The following is a 24,259-nucleotide window of genomic DNA, read 5'->3' as shown; positions in this document are numbered from 1 at the left end:
GGGAGAGGCAAATTCCTTTCAATTGTAAGCATCTCATTCATATTCTTTCTTCTTTTCCTTTTTTCTAATCTGATTTATATCTACAGGCAGTATGAAAAGAATAAAGTTTTTAAAGGTCCAAAATCTAGATCCTCCTCTTTGAAAGTAAAGGAAAATGTTGATTTGGGAAGATGGCATAAGAGAGAGAAGAGGTAGAAAAGGAATGAGGGTAATGGGATTTCTGATTGCTGGTGACCTACTTCCAGGTAGCTGATAATACAATGTTTATTTTAGTTAGTTGGATCTTTAGACTTGATTGTTCTGGTCTATATCTTCAATCTAATTGCTATTTGCTAAACTGTAAATTTCCATAAATCAGAGACATTCCAGGTTCAAACTACATTGCTACTTTTAGATTCCTGGATCTAGTGGCTTTCATGTGCATTTAGGAAAAGAGTATAAGATCTTGAATTGAAGACAGCTTTGGGGGTAGACACTGTCTGCCTGTCTGCCGGTACCTGTGCCTGTTACCGGGGTACCCTGGTTCTTAGAGCACCTAAGAATCTCTGACTGCTAGTAGTCTTCACCTGGAATTCACCAGGGCTTCACAACCGACAGTAAAAGCACCGGTGTAATCCGGCATCCAAACACATGCAACTCCAGGTGGAAGACGGAGTGCTGGCTATGACACATTGCTAAGTACATCTCTTTGAGGAAAGAGTACATACTCCAGACTTCAAGGGACATATAACTGTCAAGGAAAACCCACAAATGCATTAGAAGGCCAACAGTATACCTGGATCTCCTACATTTAAATGAGCTGTTTTCATAAGCTAAACTGTATCTTGTAGTGCACCTTATAGATAATTAAAAATGTGTAGTCATTTGCAAAAAACAAAAGAGAAAAGCTGAAAATCCTTGGAGCAAACAAAATTGTTATTTATGAACAAGAGGGCTTATCTTTATATCTGTGATCTGTTTAAATATTGGTGCTAGAAATACTGGATATTGAGTATCAAGGGTTTTTTAAAATTAACTATGACTAATAAAATATTCCTTGAAAGGTTCAAAATTTTAAAAACGCAATAGTGCACTATTTCTTTAGAATGTACAGTTTATCACCTATTACTAATACATTTTTACTCTCATGCAACAGACATACATCTGTTTTTAATACTTGCTGTATAGATTCATTAGCCTACCAGTCTTTCTGATGTTTCTGCAGTGGCAGAATAAATATCATAATTAACGCTGTTTTTGTGCTTATATATGCCCTTGTTGTAGAAGATCAGAGATGTTATTGGGTTTGCTAATGTGACCTTGTTTTCCCCTCAGGTGATTAGCTTAGGAAATGAAGTGTGTCCACTCATTATCCATTGGAGGTTGCAAAGATACCACAGACAATCAAAATTTTAATTCCAAATGAAAAGAAAGCATCATTCTTTAAAAGTGTTTAGAAGGGTGCACAGCAGGGCATATTTTCTTTCTTACTGGCAAGAGTTTGTAACTGGATATGTTAACATTACTGAGAACATGAAAACATGAAACAAAAGTATTGATTCAAGAATTTACTGAAGAAAAGAATCCAAGTGCACACTGGCTGGTTTTAGTTTATTCCTTTAAAGTATGAGTTACATCAGTTGTTTATGGCAGGCAGGTACAACTTGGCTGGTCCTTCTTGTCTTGCGTTTTTCAACATACATGAAAGAAAGTGTTATTCGTATTGCTAAATTTACATTATCTCCTCTTTAACTGCATCAGCTGCTAACTAGATCTAGAAATAATGACATTTAAAGGGAAAATGGCAACCATCTCCAGAAGACTGCATTATAATGGAAGAACCTAATTAATTTAACCTCACAATCCTACATAATGGCTAGCCTTCATCATTTCCACAGATGGAGCTCAGAGGAATTAACAGCATTGTACATCTCCACAGACTCCACAGATTGGCTGGCCAAGGGGAGATTTTTCTTTATGTTCCTTTAATGCACATATTGACAATGTCTGCTTGAAGTATACTAAAAATACAGAGTATGTGACATTAACAGGTGAAAATGAAAAACTCATTGTTGCGAAAGTACTTTGAAAGAGGCAAGACAAATTCTCTGTTAAGAGATGTGAGATCAAGAATTCAATATTACCTATAAATATTTTTTCAAGTGACTTCTCCCCTCCCTCCTCGCCCCTTCCCTCCCCTCCTCTCCGTTAAGAAAGAAAAAAAAAAAAAAGAAAAAATATTTTTTCAAGTTTAAATTGCAACAGAAAAGAAAAGCAAGTCTTAACCTGAGGAAAATTAGAGATTTGCAGGTGTCTATACCTAGTATTTGAAAATGTCATTCATTTCTTCCATGAATAATTTGTAATATTTTCCAGAACTTTTGCTAATATAAGAAAATGGAGCTATGTAGGGTTTTTGTGTTCATCCTCAGGTACAATAGGGAAGATCTGAAAAAGACAGTTGGATCACCAGATTAGTTTAGCTACTACGCTATTTCTTTTACAGTGACTCTTTCCCTAGACAACACTATGTACTGTCCCAAATCATTATCAGTGAAGAGGTCTGGGAGCATCTCTCCCAGTCGTTTTTCTTCCAAAGAAATCAAGTTACATATATTTTTAGTAAACCGTATATTTGTTACTTCACATTCCTTCAATGTGAGTATAAACATGGATACGTGTTTCTCTGATCACGATGAACAGGTAATCTCAGAAAATATTAGCAATCGTCTCTGAGGGAACCCCAGTTCTAAGACCTTACTGATAAGTTATATGTATCAGATGAAAAAACAGTTCCTTTAATAGCTTCCCAAGCAGACATGAAATTGAAATTATTTACTTGGGTCCAATAGCGATCATAGAAATAGGGAATGACAGCTTCGTAGTGTCATCAGAGAAAGAACATTGCGGGTATTAATGCAAACGGTCCCGCATTCATTCAAAGTCCAGGGCACTTCCGTGAGCAAGCTCCGTATCAGGGACGAGAACCGGCCTTTCCTCCAGGTGGTTACAACGAATGTCTGGATTTACAAACGTTTTCTGTCTGAGTGGTTTTTAAAGTCGTAGATCGAAACCTCCAAAATGTCCCAAATCTCTCTCCACCTCCAGAAAACTACCGTCATCTGCCCTCTGGGGGAGGACGTCTTTACCTGGAGAAAGCCCTATTGGTCTTCAAGTGGCACAGGACTAACAATTAGCAACCTCCCTAAATGCATTAGCAAAGGTGTTTCTCCAGGAAATGGTAACTGGGCGTCTTTTGCGTCCTGCACAGTAACCTTCCTGCTTCTTGGAAAGACCCGGAGACTGCAGGGACCCGGCTGACCCGTCCGTGCTGGTCGGCGCTTCCTGGCGCCTAGTTTTGTTCTGTTCCCGGACTGTGTCCCACGATTACCCCCAGAGCAGTGGCGGCCCCAGAAATTCTAGGAGGCCTCAGCTAAGGGTAACAGTTGGCTAGGGTCTTACGGCTGGAGGTGGGGGGACCTTGTTTTCAAGCTGCGCTGCGCTGCAAGCTTTTATTTTTACCTCTTAGATAGGACGTTCCCGGCGGGCGGCTAGGGGAGGAATGTTAACCCTGCCCCAGCAACTCTTTAAAGGCTCCACCCCTGCCCTGAAACGGGTGGCTGGTACTTGGCCGCGGCTAAGACCGCCAAAAATGCGGGGATGTCCTTAAAGGAGAGAGGAGACTATGCTTTACTTACGGTAATTTTCTGCCCGCGGCCGTTTTTGACAGTAAGGAAATGGTACTGATCACAACACAGACTCTGGAAATGGTACTGATCACCACACAGACTCTAGAACTGAGAGATGAAAACGGAGGTGGGGTTAGGATTAGGGCTAGAGACCGCGGATTCTTAGAAATCAGAAAAGGGCGAGGAGTTCGGGGGCTGGTCGCCGGAATCTGTCAGCAAGAGGGCATCTGGGTTTGGGAGTGCTGGGTCCTGGCCTTGGAGCGCGTTATTGGGAGGAAAACGCCCCAGCCTGTTGTTACTCTGTACTTGGGTTAGAAGGGATGCACTGGGAATCCTATCCCGAGTCTACGACCACCTTGCTTGGTGTTCATTCATTGAATACATATTTAATGGTGGCTCTCCCTGCACCGGGAACTGTTTTAAACGCTGAGCATACAGCGATGTCATCTTGGGCAGGTCACTTGACTCCTGGGAATGTTCATTTCTTCATCGGTAGAACTGCAGGGTTGGACGACTGCGATATCGCTAAGATCTCTTCGGCTGTCAAATACGATACAGGCACGAATGGGTGTGCCCTCTACTGACAGATGAGCCCCCTACTCTCGGCAGTGGGCGGGGAGAAGGACCCGATAGGCCATTTTGCCTTGGTCACTTCTGGGCAGGAGAGATGCTATTGTTCCTCGTGCTTAAGCTAGCAGAACAGAACTGTGCAAAGGAGCGGAAATCTAACTCATGCTAGCCACGGATGAGGCTCATTTTCCAAAATACTGCCACAGTTTAGGTGGAAACTTTCTTCGGAAGCTTATCCTTGAGTATCTGACACTCCTTAATGTCAGAACAGGCCTCCCTTTGCGACAAACGCGCATTAGGCCCCTTTACAGCTAGGCGCCAAGGGCCGGGCCCGTCCTTACCCTCACCCTCACCCGGCGACTGTTGCCGTGACCCGGGGTCCCACTCCCGCATAGCGCTCGGAGGAGAAACCGACGCCAGTCGCTGCAGCCGGGGCTACCTCACTGGCTTGGCCTCCAACCTGCGCTGCCCTGTGCGGCAGAGCCGCTTTCCCTGTCCCAGTCCATCGAAACCTTGCGCTTCCCGGGCGTTGGTCTCCAGCAGACACTAAAAGTGGAGTATCAAAAACAGGGAGAGGACTGCCACGGCTACTCTGCCCCTGGGGTCACCTTGCGCTTTACCCCGGCACCAGCGAGGTGAAGCGTTTCGCTAATCCCCAGGGGCCCTGCGTCAGGGCAGCAGTATCCCTGCACCCTCTCCGCAGGTCGTCTCCCCGACGCCACAGGTGGCCAGCAGGGCCCGGGTGGGCGCAGGAGCGCCTCTCAACCGCCCAGGCCTCCCGCTCCTTCTCGGCGCGCTGTGGCGGGGTGGAGAGAGGCAGCTTTCTACCGCTAGTCCGGCTCGGCGCCGTTTCCGTCAGTGGCCTCCTAATCCCACAGCCACAGCGCCTTCCTCTAACCTCCCACGGTGGGTTTAAAGCCTCTTGTTCCTTCTGGCTCATTCCTCCTGCTCCCTCCCCCGAACCCCCGACCGAGAGCTGAGAACCTGCGCCAGTGACTGCGCCACAGCGTAGACTGGCCGCGGCCGCTGCGGAGTTGGGGGGAGAGGCGGGGAAGGGAGGGAGGGGCGGGAGGAGACTGAACCCTGGGAGAGGCCGTGGGTTGGGGCAAACCGATCCTCGCAGGGCTAAGCAGAAGCAGCTGCTAGTAATAGGCGCCGCCGGGAGGGGTTTCCGCGCCCAGGACACTAGTGGCTGCCGCGGGCGCGCGAGCGCAGGGGTGGCGGCGTGGAAACAGCGAGCCAGCGCCTGCAGGAGCGACCCCCAGGCCTCATCCGCAAACTTGCCCAATCTTTAAGGGACTCAGCAGCCCCAGGAGGCTTTCCTCACCTGCCCTCCTCACCAAGACGTCCTAAAATGCCCCTTACATTCACTTCTCCCACTCGAAGGAGCGCTCTCCTTTTCCTTCCTTCCATGCGAAGAATGGTGCTAAATAAGCGTTATTCAAACCTCCACAAGAACAAGGGATGGTGGACGTCAGTTGAAATCCCCTTACCTCTTCACACCCAGCATCCTTGCAGAGATGGCCACACACTTCCCATGGTTTCCTAAGGTCAAGCAGCAAGGACAGGCTTCACTTAGAAGGTTCTCTTGGGTTATCTTTTCCCAAGCACTTCGGAGAAGCAAAATAAGGAAATGTCTGCTGCCGTGTTAGAAGCTGAAAATATTAGACAAGTGTTTGTATGAAGAATTTGGAAGCTTAAGAAAATGTCTGTCGTGGATGGAAATCCATGACAAACCCAAACGGGTTTTTATCTATCATTTTCTCTCTCTCCACTACCCACACGAATGTAAAAACCCCGTGATTTTACTAAGCACACATAAACCACAGGCATTTGGCATTTGCTCTTGTGTTTTATTTCCATACATTCGTGAATTGGCGATTTGCCTTCAAAATCTATACATTTGAAAATATATCCTGAAAAAAAAAAGAAAAAGCTCAGCTCAACCTTTTATGCAGTTTTTTTGTTTATTTTTTGTTTTGAATTGGAGAAATGTTTTCTAAAGTCTTCCCTGCCACCCGGCCCCAGGTAGAGTCTCACTGCTTTTACAGCCTCTACTTCAGTGATATCCAGCAATAAAATCTTTGCGGTCCCCAAATACAATCACTCTAGAATTTCTCTCTTTGGATGTTTAGATCACGCAGAATTTTCATTACAATCTTGTTAACAGGTTTTGTTTAATTCAAGACATGTTAGAAAAGAAAAACAAAACTCAATATTTGTATGGGGAAATAATTTTTCTTAAATCTTGACGAGCTATAAGAAGAAGCACTTTGATTTATCTTCTCCTTTCCAAAGAAAATTCGTTTATTTTTCAAATGATGCATCTACATTGACAGTTTATCTTTTCCTTTTATTTACAATAAATTATTTTTAGCCCAAAAAGGCACATTCTGAAGCAAAACAGCTTCCTGAAGCAATCCACTTTCTTTTATTTATCTGCCTACCTGTTTAGCTACTCAAAACATATCATAAAAGGATGTTCTTTCATCTTCTCTAGTTCCCGAGGGCCTGACTGCTCTCTAAAGGAATGAAAATGTTCTGTTTGAAGGAGTTGATACATCTTTGTGTCTTAGATTTGGACAAAGAAGCTGTTTGTGATCTTTGGTAAAATAATCTACAGCTACTTTGAAACAGCCTCGGTAATTGCATCTCTCTTTTGAGGTTTCCCGGCAACAATATCCACGACTTGCCGCTTGTACGTTTCTTTCCATAGACAGGTCCCTGTTCAGACCATCACCTTCCCTCTTCCACTTTTATTGGATAAGTGCAGATGTGAAGAACCAAAAACAATACAGACTGGGAAAGAACAATGGAGATCTCGAATTCTCAAGCTGCACCACAATTTCCAGTTTCACTTCTCCTCTCTTCCCCGCCTCCCCCAGCCTCCTGTCCAATTTGCAGTACCACGTGTGCGGTTCTACATCCCACAGTCTCTTCTCGAGTTTCTTATACAGTTTTTGTTTTTTTCCTCTCAAGTAGCCAGGAAAAAAAAAAAAAAAAAATGCCAAGGGGGGAAAAGGCCTGAAATCGAATTGCAGATCCACCAGGCAGAGCTACAGGTCGCGCCTGCACACAGTACCAGATCCCGGAGTCTCTCAGGACTTCTAGGAGACTGCCTCAAAATACACCAGCGTCCTAGGCTTGAGAAACGAGATAAGCCTTGCGTAAGAAGCTAGATTTCCATAGAGTGAAGGTGAAATCGACGAAAGAAAATCCTCCTACCTGAGGTGAATTTTGCTTAACTATATGAACTGGGCTCAAGTCTTTTCTTGGTCTTTTGGTCATAGGATTCCTCCCAAGTCGCCACAGACTTGCGGGCGACCCCTCTCTCTCTTTCTTTCTCTGTCCCCTCCCTCCCAAGCTCAATTTTCACATCAAATGAGCCATCCACTTTTGATCCTTGCAACCATATCTGCAGTATTTCTGGAACACAAACACTTATTTGTGATGCAAACGATTTGATCAGCATTTCTAGCTCACAATTAATTTTCCACATGCTTACATATCCCCCTGTGTCTCGCCTCACTGGCAATCCACTTCTAACAGCATAGAGTACAGGTCAACACAGACACGCCAGGTTTTGCCTCCGTGGATGTCATTGCATCTGCTTGCATGTAGGAATTACCGGAGTTGCTGGGACCCGACCCAGACCTATTAAATTAGTGACTTGAGACTGCTAAGGAGTTATACATAACTTTAAAGATTAAAAATTGTTAGAAGGGATCACACTGCGGTGACCACAGGATTCATGTTATCTTGTTTGCATATGTAAGTGTATGAGTAACTGGTTTTTACTCCAACAAACATTTTGTCCCAGCTGATCAGTTTTCCTTAGCTGTTGTGATTTGAGTTTTCCTTTTACATATATACATTCTATGATTTTAAGGAAAGTATCTGTATTATGTTAGATTTAGGCAAAATTTGGGCTAGCCATTTACCTCATCATTATCTTCAGCAAATTAAGTGAAATCCTGGGACAAATATTTCAGAATAAAATGGCCAATAGTTGTTAGTATACTGTGCATTCTGAAAAACAAATGATACAATTTATCCTTTGGAGTTCCTCGTTTCAAACTCACCACAAACATATGGTTTTCAGTTTATACATATGTTTAATATCAGGTAAGAGCACTGGTTTTAAGTGATGCTATAAAGCAATTTTCAGTTTTCTTCTTTAAAGGATAGCTTAAGAATAATGCATTTATTTGATAAAAATAAAATACCCTAGCCAAACAATACACACAAAATATCTCCTGTTAGGAGAGAAATCACAAGGAGGCAAGGAATAAACAAAACAGAAAACAAACAGACAACAAAACAAACCAAGTCAACCCCAATCAGCAATTCAGCCCTCTATCTGACTAATATTCAATGCTTAGATTTTCATTACCCAAAATAGCTTTTCAGTGCTTCTTGTTATATGTTAAGAAGTGAAGACAATTACCATGTTGGAAACTTAATTTTCCTCACTCTAAATGTTTTATACTTACCAAACATAATAATGTATTGTTAGCTTTCTTCTTTCCACTACTCCTTTGGCACCAATTTTGGCACTTTGGTGGTGCTTGGTTTGGCATACAAGGCAAGGAAGTCTGAAAATTATTTTTACTGCTACCTCTAGGACTACTCTTCAGGCTTATTGTTGGCCAATGAAGAGCTGCTTGTTTTGTTTCAATGGGCCTCCATCCAGCCTATGTTTTTATAGAATAAAACCTTTAATGTCACATCTTTTTGATGAACCCAAGCTTTCATATCCTGGCCTTTGTAACATAAGGGTATACCTGTTTAGTTTTGTTTTTGCATGATGACAGAACTCACAGAATGAAATAGATTTTTCTTTTTAAAAAGTTTAACAGTAATTTACAATTGTAAACCAAAGTCAACAAAAGTATTATCAGCTATCTGTCAAAACCATGGTCAGGAAATAGCAAATGAGATTTAACCTAGATAAGTGCAAGTAGTATGTATGGGGAAATAAAATCTAAAAGTCATAAACCTGAGGTCCACTCTTCATGAGTCAAACTTCGAAGCATTTCCTTTCTGCTGGCCATTAGTGTTTACTTCTGGAGCATGCAGTTCTGGAAGAGCAAAATGATGAATATTATTTTTAAAATTTACCCGCATTTTTATTCTTGAAGAAAAAAGTGCTATATTTAAAATTCCCAAGTTGTGAGAGAAAATAATAAATCTGATGTTTGTCATATGATGTAGACATTTTAAAAGAACAATCAACCATTGCCTTTCTTGGGGGGAGAGGGAGAACACGTAACTGATACATTGAGTAATCATATTCCCCAAAAGCACTTGTTAAATATCATTTTTGTAAATGTCAACTCACAAATGGATATGGTAATAAATAGAAATATCTGGATAAAAGTGAATGAAAGTTCAGGGAAGTTTCACCTGTAACAGCTAACAACAAAAAGCATGTATATAGGCATATATGTGACAACAAAAATATATATACATATATATGTATACATATTTCTGCCAAGAGAAAAAAGTGATAAAATAAAAATTAGATAAATTAAGTTAGATATTCAGAAACATTTTATCTCAGTAACCTTGATTCACTAAAAGAAAACGTTCAACAAAATGGGTTTTACTTTTTAGTTAATTAAATATAAAGTTTGGCATAGTCTTTATGAGACATAGGTAAGACAGTAATTGAAAATTAACCTGAAGTCTTTGCTTTAGCGGAAATCTGGCCAAGAATCCTAGTGTTGCATTCCTCACTTGGTCTCCTAAGCTGTCAGTGACTAAAGATAAAAGTAAGCTTGTTCCCTTCACCCCAGGTCCTTTCACTGCATACCTCCCAAATCCCTGGTATAATTAAAGAATCTGTCCTTTAGAAGTCTTAATGGGGAAATTTACTTCCTAATGTTAGTCAACAATAGCTGCTTTGGAAAACCAGTCCTAATGTAATAAGAAATTGGGCAAAAAAGTCACAATTTATGGCTCACTTAATAAGTTCCTACCTAGTGGGTAAACTTCTCCATAGTTTAGTTCATACCTATTTTAGAGGATCAATGGGCATAGAAATTAATTTTCAGATTACAGCATATTCCCATAAAGAGTACATGTACTTATTTATAATATAAAGGTCTGAGAGCTTAGAGATTGTTTAGTCTAACTTTTGTTGGCATTATTAATCTAGTGCCTTCAACTAATGCTCTCTAGACTGAAGAGATGCACTTTATACTGAAAGAGTTAACATAATTCCTCACCATGTTAAGTGATTTAACTAAGTGAAAGAAAAAAAGCCCAGTATTGGAAAAGAATGATTCATTTTTAGAAACGGTTTCTTTGTTTCTGTGTATAAGAAAATTCCTGCTGGTACCTGAGGAGTTGGCTTCACTCTAAGCTGTTCCCACATGGTCCAGTCTTCTCTCACTGATGCTCAGGAAGAAACCTTGATCTCAGTTAAAGGGTTGTATCTTCATTCTCCTTCTTAAGAATAACTCCTTTTAGGTGCATTTGGCAAGTTTTTCTATAGGAAATTACATTGCCAAACTAAATAATGAAGAAATTTTCAAAGTGTGTCCCTGTGTGAGATAAAGAGAGAGAGAAAGAGAGAGAATTTCTTTTGAATTGGGAGTGATTACAATATACCTAACCTCTTAGTGTAGGAAGAGTATAAATGCTCAAAGTACTAAAAACTCTTGTTGATGTTTGCCCTTTGCCTTTTGTAGATCTGTATTTGAGAATATGAATAGAACTCAAGTTTAAATGTACATTTCTGTCACGTGTTCTGTGTTTATGCCATAAGCCAGAGTATAACTCTACACTTCAGCAGTTTTTGTCTTCATGTGAAAAAAACCATTGTCATTTCTTTATGATACATAATGTAGGTTAGGATAGCAGTTAGGATTAACATTTTATGATATGTAAACAGCTGAATGTTCTAAGTCCAATATAAACCAACAGATACATAATTGAGTCCTTATGGCATATTCTAGTTACTCACATGGAAATTCTACAGATAAACATATCTATATTTATGTCTATATCAATATATGTATATAAACTCAAATATAATCTCAGATAGATAATTATGAATATATGTTCTAGCTTGTTTTGGCTTGGTGTTGCAAAGGACATTTACATTTTTATTGAAAATTTTATTCATACTTGTATTCATGTAAAATTTTAAAATTAAGTATACTTTAATCAAAAATAAACCCATCTTGGGTGTATAACTCATTTACAGGTGGTGACCCTATACCCAGGCAGGACTGTAAATCCACACTGTGTGCCTGTGACTGATTTGGGATTTGGATTTCTGATCTGGCTGAGTGATGTGTAAAAACCTCAAGTAGTCAACAGCTCCCTATTGGCTATGCATCTGAGGGACTCAAGAGCATTGTTTATTCCAGCAAGTGTCTGGAATACATTATACTGGATGAATTGGCTCCTGCTACTCCTGTTTTGGAGAATATGAAGAATTTTATACTGTGCTAAAATAAATGTGCTTTGTGCAAATAATTTTCCTAACTAAAAAATTCTGAATATGACTCTATCTTCTGAGTCCACTACTGCCAATATTTTAATCTACAGCCTTTCTGAAAGAGTGATGAAATAATTCTCGACACCTTCAAATTCAAAAACTGGTTCACCATTTAGATCGGTTTTTATCCAAGGCCATGTGAAAGTGGGTTTCCCTAAAAAAATAAAATGCTCAGATATTTGCTTTGAGGATTGTTCTCTCAAACTTTAAGAATACTAGGATAAAGTATCAAAATAATTCTTCTATTAATACATAAAAATTTTAGGTGATATGTTACTTCTGAATTATATAGATTGATTTTTAAAATATGATTTGCAAATAGTATTACTGCAATATTTGACACGAGAAACTCATTGCCTTTGGTAAGTTCTTAGCAAACACTGTATCTGGTAGCTTTAGGTTATTTTTTCTCCCCCCTAAATAAAATTTTGATCACTTAATCTTTTAAGAGTCTCTGGATTTTCTTTTTTATCTTATAGTAATTCTTTATGAATAGGTAGAAAGTGTAGGTAGTGGATTCCTTTTCCAAAAGCAAAAGCCATCCTCATCAGCTGGATAAATTGGTTAACATTTCTATTTGGAGAAGGTATTGGGGTTTTACTGGGTTAACATAGTTTATCCATGCATTGTCTTCTACATGAAGTCTCCCTCACCCAATATGCATGGTCTATTTTGTAAAGTTTCTGGGTCTGAAAACATAAAAGTATCCAACAGTTTAGGACCAAAAAAAAAAAAAAATCAGTCTTTGTGTAGATTTCTGATTATTTCCTCTGTGTTGGTCTTATCTCAGAATCTATAATCTGTGGCCTTTGAAGGTGAAGGATTCGATCTCATTGTTCTGACTCTAACTTCATGGCATCTAGCACAAGTCAACAGATATTCGATGACTGACAGAAACAACAGTAAAGCGTGTGAATCTAGACAATTTGGAAAGAGTATGTACAATAATACCTGCATTCATGCTATGCTTTCTACTTTCTAAGGCCCTATTGCTAACATGATCTCATTGGATGTGAACAATTGAGTGGGGGATGGGGAAGGGATTTCATTGGAGGGAGAGAAGAGCCAACATTCTGATGCTCACTGAGAAGTGATGAGTCCTTATAAGAGCAAATCATCAAGGTATTTGCCTATCTTTCACTGCTCCTGATTGGATTCCCCAATCAAGTAAGAGGAAATTCCTGGAGAAGGAAAATCTCAGATTACTGGCTTGCAATGGATGCTTCATCCAATGCTGAAATACTTTGCAGGCTGAATAAAGGTTCTTCAGCTCGCCTTAAGTTACAGAGACAGGGGAAATTTGGGGTTACAGAAACTTCCCCTATCCTCCCAAAGCCCCCCTTGGTGCAAAGAAAGACAAAAAGGTTAAAAGAAAGGATAATAGGTTAGGCCTGGACATTTAGTCAAGGCTCCCCTGCCCGACATTTACCGTTCTTGGCCTCAGTTCTGCTATCTAGAAGTTAGAATACATACCTTTAAGATCACTTCTAAAGTTATTTTAATCCCAGATGTTTTCATCAGTTTCGGGCTGACGGAATATTACTTTACATCCAACCTACAGCCCCTCGCCCCAAATCACCAAATCACTCCACCCATCCACCCCTTCAGGACCTCCCCAGGCACACCTAGCTCCCTCGCGGTGACAGAGCTAACCCCCACCCCCTCCTTCTGTTTCTGAGGCCTCTCCTGTAGAAAACGCTGCAGGGGGCAGGCGTCCGAGACACCCCTCGGGGCAGTGGGCTGTAGGCCCAGGCTCCTGCTACAGAGCGGAGGGGAGTCGGGCCCAGGGAAGGGGCTGGGGGGTACTGGGGAGGCCTAGGGGTGTTGGGAAGAGGGCTCCCCACTCCAGCGCCAGCCCTGGTGTCTCTGCGCACTTGGAGCCGCGAGAAGGGCGCCCCTCGACCGGAGGCACAGGCGCATTTAGAAAGGAAAGAAAGAAAAAGCCACCGTTGGCTCGAATTTCTGGAAGCCCGAGCCAGGTTTTTTACCCTGAACACCGAGGCGGAACCCCTCTCAGCGCTGCCCCGGCCTCTCGGTTACCCATTTTCGGTTTGCTTTTGGAAGAACCGGTTCCTCAGCCCCGCGTCGCCGCAGTAGTGACACGAGTAAGTGCAGCCGCGCTGCCCGGGGCCCCCCGAGCCCCGCGCCCCGCGCCCCGCGCCCGCTTCCCACTGTGGCCAGCAGCAGCCACGCTCCCGCCCCGCCCCGCCGGCTTCGGCCTCCAGTTGGGTTGCGGTGACGAGGAGACGTTGTTGTGAAACTAAATCTGATCCTGGGCTCCCAGGAGGCGGCCGAGAGCCCGGGGCCGCTGACGCCCGCGGCTCTACCCCGGGGCTGGAGGGCAGCCATCGGCGCCCGGGAAGCTGCTGAGGGGCGCCCTGACTCCCAGCGAGCGCCGCCTGCGCCCCAGCACGCCCGGGCCGCCTCCGAGGCCGAGGGCGCCGCCACCAGGTACGCGAAGCCACCTGGAAGGGCGCGGGGCGCGCACAATAATGGGGCCTTGCGCCGAGGCCCGAAGGGGAGAGGCGCGGCCGCCCATGGCCCCGGGCGTCGGGGCGCTGCAAGTGGAGGGATATGTCGGGGGCCGATTTGTTTTCCCTCGGGGAGGTGGTAACTGATTGGGAAGTCGGGGGACGTCGGGGAGGGTCCTCTCGGCCTGATGTGATGTTGTGATTGCTGTCTCAGACACGTGCGTGCTCTCGAAGCTGCAGTAATGGGAAACATTTGGAGGGCAGCCCCGGGGACGGCAGATATTTAGTTTTAGCGCTTTCTGGCCGGTTCTCTCCCTTGGCCAAAAATGGTTTGATTGGCCCAAGTCAAAGAGGCGAGTTAAAAGAAGTAGAGGTGAATTGGAGGGGTCTACTTTCAGATAACGGTTATTTCAGTAAATAATTAGGAAAGTAAAGAAAAATAAACAAGATCTCTGCTTTACCTTTCATGAGAGCTGGGGACAGGTGGGTGGGAATACTGCCTGCTGTATAAACACTTTTTGTCGTCTCCTTTGTGTTAATTAAGGCCCACCAGGCTTTAGTTATTATGGTGGTAGCAAGGCTGACTGATGCTACATAGTCAAATCACCTCACAAAACTGAAGGCATCTTTAAAAAATTCCAGTGGGAGAGGGACTGAAATCTGCTATGAAGTGTGAACTGATTATATATTCAAAAAAATCCAGCCGGGTGTGATGGCTCACGCCTGTAATCCCAGCACTTTGGGAGACCGAGACAGGTGGATTGCCTGAGACCAGAAGTTCGAGACCACTCTGGCCAACATGATGAAACCCTGTCTCTACTAAAAACACACACACAAAATTAGCTGGGCGTAGTGGCCTGTGCCTGTAATCCCAGCTACTTGGTAGACTGAGGCAGAGGAATTGCTTGAACCAGGGAGGTGGAGGTTGCAGTGAGCCGAGATCGTGCTACTGTGCTCCAGCCTGGGCGACAGAGTGAGACTCCGTCTCCAAAAATAAAAATAAAAAAGAATTGGTAGAAAGTGTCTAGTAAGCACAGAGGGTCCTGGCTGTGAGTGCAAAGTATAGAAATAAGGTAAGAGCAGGATGTCCGTGTTGGTCAATAAAGGCATTCTTCCATCTTGTTCAGAGACCGCAGTACCCTCATTGTCCTGGGTCTGTCCTGTTAGTTGTTCATTCAGCCACTATTGCAAAATGTCCAATATACCAGACATTTTGTTACATGAATAAAAATTGTTTCTGCACTGAAAGAGCAAGCAGTCTAGTGGACAATTGTGACCCAATCAATATGACTGGTGCTCAGATGGGGAAAAAAAATAGGTGTGCAAGACTTCCTGGAGGAGTGGCCTGAATGAGACTTGGAGACCATGTAGGACTCTAGGTGGAAGGGGCATTGGCTAGGTGGAGAGTTGTTGGCACTAGGGGCATCTGAGAATAGTCTGGGATAGCTGCAGGTGAGCAGGAGAGGCCTTGGGTAGACACTGATGTGCTGGGATGGTAGCTGGGGCTAGATTTGAACAGGGATGGATGTCAGACCAAATGAAACTAAATTAGACCTGTTCCCTGCTCAGGAGAAAGCATGGTGTAACTTGTGTCAGCAAATGAAAGCAGAGAGAAGTGTAAAGGCCTTGGAGAGAAAGCAGAGAGAAGTGCCAATTAAAATAGGGAACAAAATAAGAACTATGAAAAAAAATCTAATAGTGGAATTATTTTGCCTATAAAGAAGTTGAGATGTATACAAAAGATAATTAAAGAGAAAAGTGTTACAATAACAGCATTGATTGTTATCTTAGTAACTTTAAATGCAACTTCTAAAAGTGTCTAATTTTTCTTAGGAAATTGAGTTACATGATATAACTACTGTTTTGGATATAAAAATAGGCAGCTGAGTGTATTGCATTTTGTTTTTTTGACCTTTTATGCTTTATGAAGTGCTTATCATCCACTCACACATATTTACTGAGCATGTACTATGTGTAGGGTGCATCGTCAGTTTTTTTCCATCCTATTAGATGGCATTAATGCCATTGTACCGATAAAAAAAAAAACAGGCTCAGACTGGTTGATATTTCCAAGATTATAGAGTTGATAAGTGCCAGAGTTACAGACTTAAAGCCCTACCCTGCTGCCCTGAGTTTTCAGTCTACACTTTGACTCATCCAGACTGGCTCTGCTTTTGGCTCTCTCCCCTTCATCATTTGTATCTGTGACTTGAAAGAAGAAAGCTAAAGTGATGAATCGTTTTTAGGTTGGCATATTACACAAAACTGGAATGGATATCCCTGTCATTGGCTTATGAAATCATGAGTCAAAGAGAATCTGAGTGAGCTTGACTGATAGGCAGAAACTAGCAAGATGAAAATTTCACAGAAATGAATCAGTTTCCCAAATATAGAACAGAGGAATTACTACTTGAAAACACTCCATTTACAGAAGCATTTGAGTGTCCCTAAGCCCAGTAAGTGCCAATGGTGTTCAGATCTAATGTTGGTCATTGACCAACAGGCAGGTTCTCTGGAGGGGGAATCAGAAAGTTAAGTAACTCATTTTAAAAAATGTACAATCAGGTTTCAGGCCTAGAGAGCAGAGTCTTTAGGAAAGATTGTAATCTTCGAATATTTCAAGGACCATTTTGTATGGAAGGATGTTGAAATATTGTGTTGGTTGGCTCTGTCCCCACCGCCCCCCCAAAAGAAATATTGTGTTGGTACAGAAGAAAATCTAACCTTAGAGAAGAGGGTTTTCATGATTTGATTTCAGTTTAATATAAGGAAAAGCCTTCTAAAGACTTCCAGCTCTGGTCCAGGTGGCTTGACAAGCTAGTCCAGAGCAGGAAGGTCAGTCTTTAGGAAGGTTTTAGGAGGTGGGTTTCTGTTCCCAGAACTGTTCATGTAGAAGCAGATTGGCTTTCTGCCAAGGATGTTTCAGATGATGGCTGCCCTAGATAAAATTTTGGATTCCATTACTTCCTTTTGTGACCCCATGATGGCATCCTTTGCCATGTGTATTTCCATCATGTTTCTCATAGTATTGAGGGGAGACTGATTTCTTGAACTTTTCTAGCTTTGCTTTAATGTGAGTTGCCCTTCGGTTTTAAGGAAGGAGTGAAATTCAAAGAAAGCCTGAGTCAGGGCCTCTTTTCTGACAGCTTAATGCCTCCTCCATTACTGTCTTTTTATTTTTGGTTTTTTGGCCCCTGAGACTGCAGTCCTGCAGTCTAATTCCATCAGCCAATCCTTACTCTGGTCAAGAAGCAATGAAAAGTAAGAGTCAGCATCCAGGAAATGAGGAAACTGCTTTGCTAAACTTGAGTTGTGGTTATCACAGGTTGGAGATGGGTGTTGGAGTAGAGCAATTTATTTTCTCTTTCCTGATTTAGATACTAAAAAAAAGTAAACCTATGGGATCATATCAATTATTTTCATATCAATTGATCCTTAATATTAAAGAACATTATATGTTTTCTAATCATCTCTTAAAGCAGATATGTTTTACAGTCCTTTCTTCATTTCTACACCTAAAAATGAATATTGTTGGATGTTGAACTATATGATTTACTCAGGAATAAATCTCACCTGCATTTGAGAGGGATATTGGTGGATGAACACCTAAACAAAGATCAGCACTAACATCATGTTTAATTTGGAAAGGCAAGGGCTAGATATTATGCCCAGTGAAGAAGGTAGTCACCATCTATCAGAAACTAAGCTACAGTTTCTTACTTCCTTGATGGTACTGGAAAAAAAGGTTGACAACTTATAGGAATGTAAGTTGTTGCATAATTTTAAAACTCAGCTTTGTTAAGCTTATAGCTCAATGAGGTTTGACAATTATATACCATGTAAACACTACCATTAAGATACAGTACACTTTCAATACCCCAAAAAGTTCCCTCAAGGCCACTTTGCAGTTCATCACACCCAACCGCTGCTCCAGGGAACCACTGTTTGCTTTCCATCATGGGCAAGTTGTTGTGGTATAGTTTTTAACATATTAGGAGGTGTTTGGTGGTAGATCTTTCTAGATAAAAGTAAACGATAAATGTAAAACCCAAAACTATAAAAACCCTGGAATAAAATCCAGGCAACACCATTCTGGATATAGGAATGGGCAAAGATTTCATGAGGAAGATATCAAAAGAAATTGTAGCAAAAGCAAAAATGACAAGTGAGGTCTAAAGAGCTTCTGCACAGCAAAGGAAACTATCAACAGAGTGAACAGACAATCTACAGAATGGGAAAAAAGTCTTCAAACTATGAATCTGATGAAGGTCTAACATCCAACAGCTATAAGGAACTTAAACAAATTTACAAGAAATAAAAACAACCCCATTAAAAAGTGGGCAAAGGACATGAACAGACACTTTCCAAAGACATACATATGGCCAAAAATCATATGAAGGAAAGATCATCATCACTGATCATTAGAGAAATGCAAATCAAAACCACAATGAGATACCATCTCACACCAGTCAGATGTTTATTATTAAAATGTCAAAAAATAACATGCTGGTGAGGTTGCAGAGAAAAAGGAATGCTTATACTCTGTTGATGGGAAGGTAAATGAGTTCAACCATTGTGAAAGAAGATTCCTCAAAGACTAAAAAACAGAAATACCATTCAACCCAGCAATCCCGTTACTGAGAATATGCCCAAAGGAATGTAAATCATTCTATTATGAAGACACATGCACGTGTATGTTCACTGCGGCACTATTTACAATAGCAAAGACATTAAATCAACCTAAATGGCCATCAGTGGTAGACTGGATAAAGCAAATGTGGTACATATGCACCATGGAATAATATGCAGCCAAAAGAAGAATAAGGTCACGTCCTTTGCAAGAACATGGATGGAGTTGAAGGCCATCATACTTAGCAAACTAATGCAGGAACAGAAAACCAATAATGCATGTTCACACTTACAGGTGGGAGCCGAATGATGAGATCACACGGATACATAAAGGGGAACAACACACATTGGGGTCTATTGTATGATGGAGGGTGGTAGGAGGGAGAGGATCAAGAAAAATGACTGATGGGCACTAAGTTTAATACCTGGGTGATGAAACAAGTACAACAAACTCCCATGACACAAGTCTACCTGTATAACAAACATGCACATATATCCCTAAACTTAAAAGTTAAAAAAAAGCAAAGGAGTACATATTTATCTCTTCTACTTTTGAATAAAGTAAGAAAATTCATCATTTAGGGGTAGTCATTAATTTGGACAGCAGCAAAAATAACAACTTAGCAGAGGCAGTTTTGTTTACTGAAAGTTGTTTAGCAGCTTGCTATTTTAAAACTGATCCTATAGACTTACTTAGTAGGCTGAGAAGCTATTTCTGTGATACATTGTATCAAAGCATTTGAGGAAGACTAGCAATGCTCTAAATGCAGGGGATGCAGCAGAATCAATATATCGCCCTACTAAAATTACAAAGCTTCTTATGTGTGATTAGATTTTGTTTTAGATGATTTTCTCTTGGTTCCTTGAATTTCCTCATTACATACAGGCTTTATAGGACAGTGGTTCTCAAACAGTGTACATACCACTCCTCAAATTTCTTATGGGTGTGCCACCAATCATAATCAATTGGCACTTATTTAGAGTTTTCTTAATATTGTTCATATAGTAAGTGCTATATTAAAATAATTTGTAGGTTTAATGTTCTTGAAAATATAGTTTGAATTTAATGTTAGTTACCAAATAGGCATGTCGTCATCCTAATTAGCGTCAGTTCATCTGACTTTCTACTTACCTGGCATTTTCCATCTGAGGTTAGAAGGAAGTCAAATATGGTAGAAGCAGAAATTTGGTCATATTTACTTTGAAGCTTGTCTATTCCTTATAAACAGGCTTCCTCCTTAAAACTTTAAGTCAGCAGTACCAGTAAATTAGTGGAAAGTTTATGAAAAGGTATTGGTGTACACATTTATTTCTGTAGAAACCACATCTACAGCTAAGACTTTCACCGAGGTAGAAACCAACTTTTTTTTTCGTTAACAGCTTCAGTGGTTGGGATGTACCCCTTTTACTATTTGAAAGACTGATGAGTATATGGCTTCTGAGTCTCACTCATCTGAGTATGCCCAATCTCTGTTTCTTTGATGTAACCAAATTCCTTCGGAAGATGAAGAAAGCACAGAAGAGGTGACAGACATGGCACCTTGTGGCTTCTGGAGCCATGAAGTAGTGAGTTGAGTAGGGCTCTGGAGGTCATTTATCCAATGGTTCAGTTCACTGCAGACTTCTGTTTGTAAATTTTCTTAGAAACCCCTTGATTTGATATGTTTATTCAATCCGTAGTTGTAGTCTTCTGGGGACTTATTTCAGAATAGCCCTTTTCTTTTCTATAAAGCAATGTTCAACCACTAGTTTCCTTCTGCTTCTCAGGAATGTTAGAAAACTCAGCACTTTGTGAGAAGGCAAGGAGTAAAGTGATGGTGTGTTGTAATGAAAATATTCTTTCATCCAAGGAGCCACAAGTTATTAACAGTATCTGATGGGTCTCTGGTTCATTAGAGATGAAAAATGTGGCATCTAAAATATAACTCATTTTTCAAAATCAGCAGGAAAAATTAAAATACATGTCATGTATAAAATAAGAAAGAAATATTATTTTCTTCCCAAGCATATTACCCCCCCACCCCCATCCTATTTTTCTTCAACCTGGGAAGTCTGTCCCAATGGCCTGGCTGGCTTGATCCTTTCTCTGTCTGCTTCATGTCACCATAATCTACACTTTTTCTAACTTTCTTTTCCCAATCTTTTCTTCTGAAAGTAGCCAGGATGTTTGTGGTGAGCTAAACTAAAATAAAAATAAGGTTTACCTGTACAATGGGGTGCTATTGCTCATGTTACCAACTGCTTGGCTTTAGCTGATGGATGGAATAAAAATAATGTATCTGTGTAGGGTGAATATGGATTTAACTTAATCTGGCAAACTTTAGATTCAGAGCTCTTTTGTGTATTTTTTTTTCTTTTCTAAGGAGTAGGGGCTGTTTGTAGAATTGGGGAGAAAGATTGGCAGCCCAGGGAGAGTTTAAATCATAGCAGGAATGTGCGGAATCGATTTTTTTATGTACTTTGAAGTTTCTGTGTTTAAAAATGTTCTGTATTTGGAAAATTAATAGGCTTATGGATTGCAATAGGGATAAAATATCACTTCCAAATATGCACCGCTGAACTCTTATCAGTATAATTACAATGTCATCATCAGTGGCCCAACTTCCTAAGGCTTCTGGGCCCCTAAGGGGGATTTTGTATTCTTGCAAATGTTTGTCAGATTGTAGTCTCAATTTAATGTTTTCCTGTAGAGTCTGTTTGATCAGTACCTAAATCTAACATTTATTGCCCTCGTTTATTTGCTAGGATGTGATTTCAACTCCTTTCCAACCCACTCTCCCTAGAGTGGCAAATGTAAGACAGTTCCTAAAACTTCCATTATTTCTGTATCAGGTGAGATTACCTAACAAAATTTGCTTTTCATTAACAGTCCAAAATCTTGCTTTCTAAAGCATCCCCTTTATTCATCATCAGCAAAGACCCTGACTAAGTTCTTCTCCTACACTTTCCCTAGCTGGGTTTCTTTGAGGGTAGGATTGAAGAAGGCAGAGTTCCCTAAAGTTTTGGAAAGATCCATTCAAATGTGGACATCATTCCTCTTTCCTTGTTATCTGGGAGGCCTTCTGCTGTTCCTCATGCTGCCTGCCCATTCTGCTCAGCAACAGATGCCCATGCAGTCACTGGCTTGGTACTGTGAATGCCAGTCAGGAGCTCTACCCTCTGAGCTGTGGGTGCCCCTACTATGTCTCCTGTGGGTTGTGGAAGCCTTGGAAGGGGCTGTATGCCACTTTCTGCTCTTCTTAGGTAGCCTCGTGTAGCTACAACATATGGAGAGTTGGGCTATCATTAAATGCATATCCAGCCCAACACTGTGCAGCTTTTTGTCAGTGTTTTTTTTTTTTTTTTTTCAGCTGACCCTTTTTAATCCACTTAAGGGGATAATTCAGTACATTTCAGGAGGAGGCTTTTCCTCTATGCTTAGGGTGAATAACCCAGAATGTTAGACTTGGTAGGTAGGGCCCTAAATGCCTCCTAGTTCCTGTTTCTTTATGAAGAAAACTTTCACTTCAGTGGCCTATAGAAGGGTAGGATTCCACTGTGTCCAACTCCAAGGGGAACCCCTCCTCTGGAGGGTACTATCATAGTTAACTCAAAAGTGGGTAAGTAAAGGATTTGGCCATTTTGGGTAGATGCGTTAAGTGAGTGATTAACCCAGTTTCCTGCTTTGACAAGGTGTAGGTCTATGAATGGGTAACAGCCACCAGACTAATGGCACCTGTCTGCAGAGGCACCTCTGAGACCAAGGCAGCTGCCTCTGGTACTCCACATATCTCCCCAAACAAACATCATCCCACTAATCCTCTATCAGTGTGTCCCCCTACCTAATCTATACCTAGATTATCCTACCTGGATAGTCTTCTCCTTTTCTAGAAACCACTCCTAGGTTTAAACAAAACCTCTAAGAAGTTCACATCTAAGTTCACCTCCATATATGCTTATGTGTATGTCTATACAGTTTGATGACATAGACTACTCTCTACCTGTGTAGGTAGGCAGGCAGGTAGGTGATAGATAAACATCAAGTCACCAGTTTTGCTTGAGCCTGTTTCTTAGGATACTCAAAATAAAGCTCAGGGCCAGAAATTTGGGGGATGCTTTCTAACTTGATTGAATGATGGCAACACCATTTAACTGCCCACTTAATTCTAGCTCAAAGTTTACCAGTATTCAAAAGTTGTCATGTATCAACAACATTCATTTATTCATTTTATTCATTCATTCAAAATACTTAATGAATGCCATATGTGACTAGAACTAGAGAGTAAGGCCTGGTCCTATCCCTCTTGGAGTTACAGTCTAGTGGGAGAGACAGGTAAAGAAATAATTGCAATCCCACTAGATGAGTGCTATAATGGAGACAGGCTTATTTATAAACCATGAAAGATCAAGTCCAGCAAGGGAATTAAAGGTTTACCAGAGCCAGGCTCCTAAATATCAGTAGACCCAGTCATGTCATATATTTCATCGTTTGGATTGACATGTAGAAATCTGGAAACAACTATACTGATTTAGCAAGCACTGGAGGATTTGTAAATAAAGTCCATGGCTCGCTGTAATTTTTTGAGTTTTGAGTGGTAGTCTTTTTTACTGGAGGCATCTACCTGAAGTCGATGAATGCTGACTGTTTTGACTTCTCACTAATCTGTCTTTTCTTTTTAGCCCAGGAAACAATAACAAACATGAAATTTAGTACAGAATAGTTTCATCTTCAGCAGAAATAAAATTACAAATGAAATACCTTTCATGCTCATGTAACTTGACCATTCTTAATACCTTAAACTGTTCAGTAAGTTCAGTATGGAAATATGGGAAAGAAACACATGGGAAATAATCCTGGAATATCAAATGTACAGCTTTTGATTGAAATGTGTTCACAGAACAGGTATGGAGAGGATGGGAATTTATGGGAACTCAGAGGGGGCTTTGTCTTAGACCTGCTCCCTTCTGTGAGGAATGAGACTGGGCTTTTTCTTACCTCATATAGGTGCACTGTGGGCAATTTATGTGAAAGCACTTGGTCAACTGTAAAGCTTTTCACCAATGTAAGGCAGGATTATTATCATTATTTAAATATCCCACCTTGGTGCCTGGAACAGTTAATGTGCCTCCTGAGAGTAACTTAAGCAATGAAAACAGTCCAGGATATTCTGTAATATCTCTTCCCTAATTATGCAAAGAATCCTCTAAAAGCGATGCTGTTGAATTTTAAGATTCTGTTCTGCAATTGTGTAAAATTCAAAATAGAGTGTGATATTTTTTTAGTGTGACATACCGTGAATACATTTATATGATTTTTATTTACTCACACCTTGACATTATGAAATTGTTTCTTGTTAAAACCACAAAACATAGTGCTTTAGAATGGCTTCTCTAAATTTTGAAAATCTAGTTATTTATGTTTTACATTGTCC

The 24,259-nt window shown here is 41.1% G+C and overlaps 2 protein-coding genes across 23 annotated transcripts in view; one reads left to right on the top strand and one right to left on the bottom strand.

Annotated features, from left to right (window-relative positions):
- Positions 1–6,195: 6,195 nt before the first annotated feature.
- Positions 6,196–14,472, bottom strand: LOC144579681 (uncharacterized). Its single transcript, XM_078352471.1, has 5 exons — positions 13,737–14,472; positions 10,582–10,786; positions 9,238–9,319; positions 8,180–8,267; positions 6,196–7,381 (listed from the first exon to the last, which is right to left on the bottom strand). Exon 1 carries the CDS (start codon positions 14,470–14,472, stop codon positions 13,762–13,764), a length of 711 nt encoding a protein of 236 aa, XP_078208597.1. The 3' UTR covers positions 6,196–7,381; positions 8,180–8,267; positions 9,238–9,319; positions 10,582–10,786; positions 13,737–13,761.
- EYA1 (EYA transcriptional coactivator and phosphatase 1) overlaps positions 13,419–24,259 on the top strand; it is a 340,201-nt gene continuing 329,360 nt past the window's right edge. For 13 of the 22 annotated variants that reach the window (XM_078353582.1, XM_078353581.1, XM_078353571.1 and 10 more), the window contains exon 1: positions 14,011–14,199. The gene's annotated coding sequence lies outside the window, so the exon portion shown is untranslated. Of the gene's footprint in view, positions 13,854–14,010; positions 14,200–24,259 lie in introns of those variants that run through there. The other 9 variants (XM_078353580.1, XM_054246734.2, XM_078353589.1 and 6 more) reach the window with 2 other exon arrangements.

The sequence above is a fragment of the Callithrix jacchus genome, chromosome 16 (genome assembly GCF_049354715.1).
Source record: "Callithrix jacchus isolate 240 chromosome 16, calJac240_pri, whole genome shotgun sequence".
Lineage (NCBI taxonomy): Eukaryota > Metazoa > Chordata > Mammalia > Primates > Cebidae > Callithrix > Callithrix jacchus.
The sequence above is the reverse complement of the archived record's forward strand: the minus strand, read 5'-3'. Positions and strand labels throughout refer to the sequence as shown.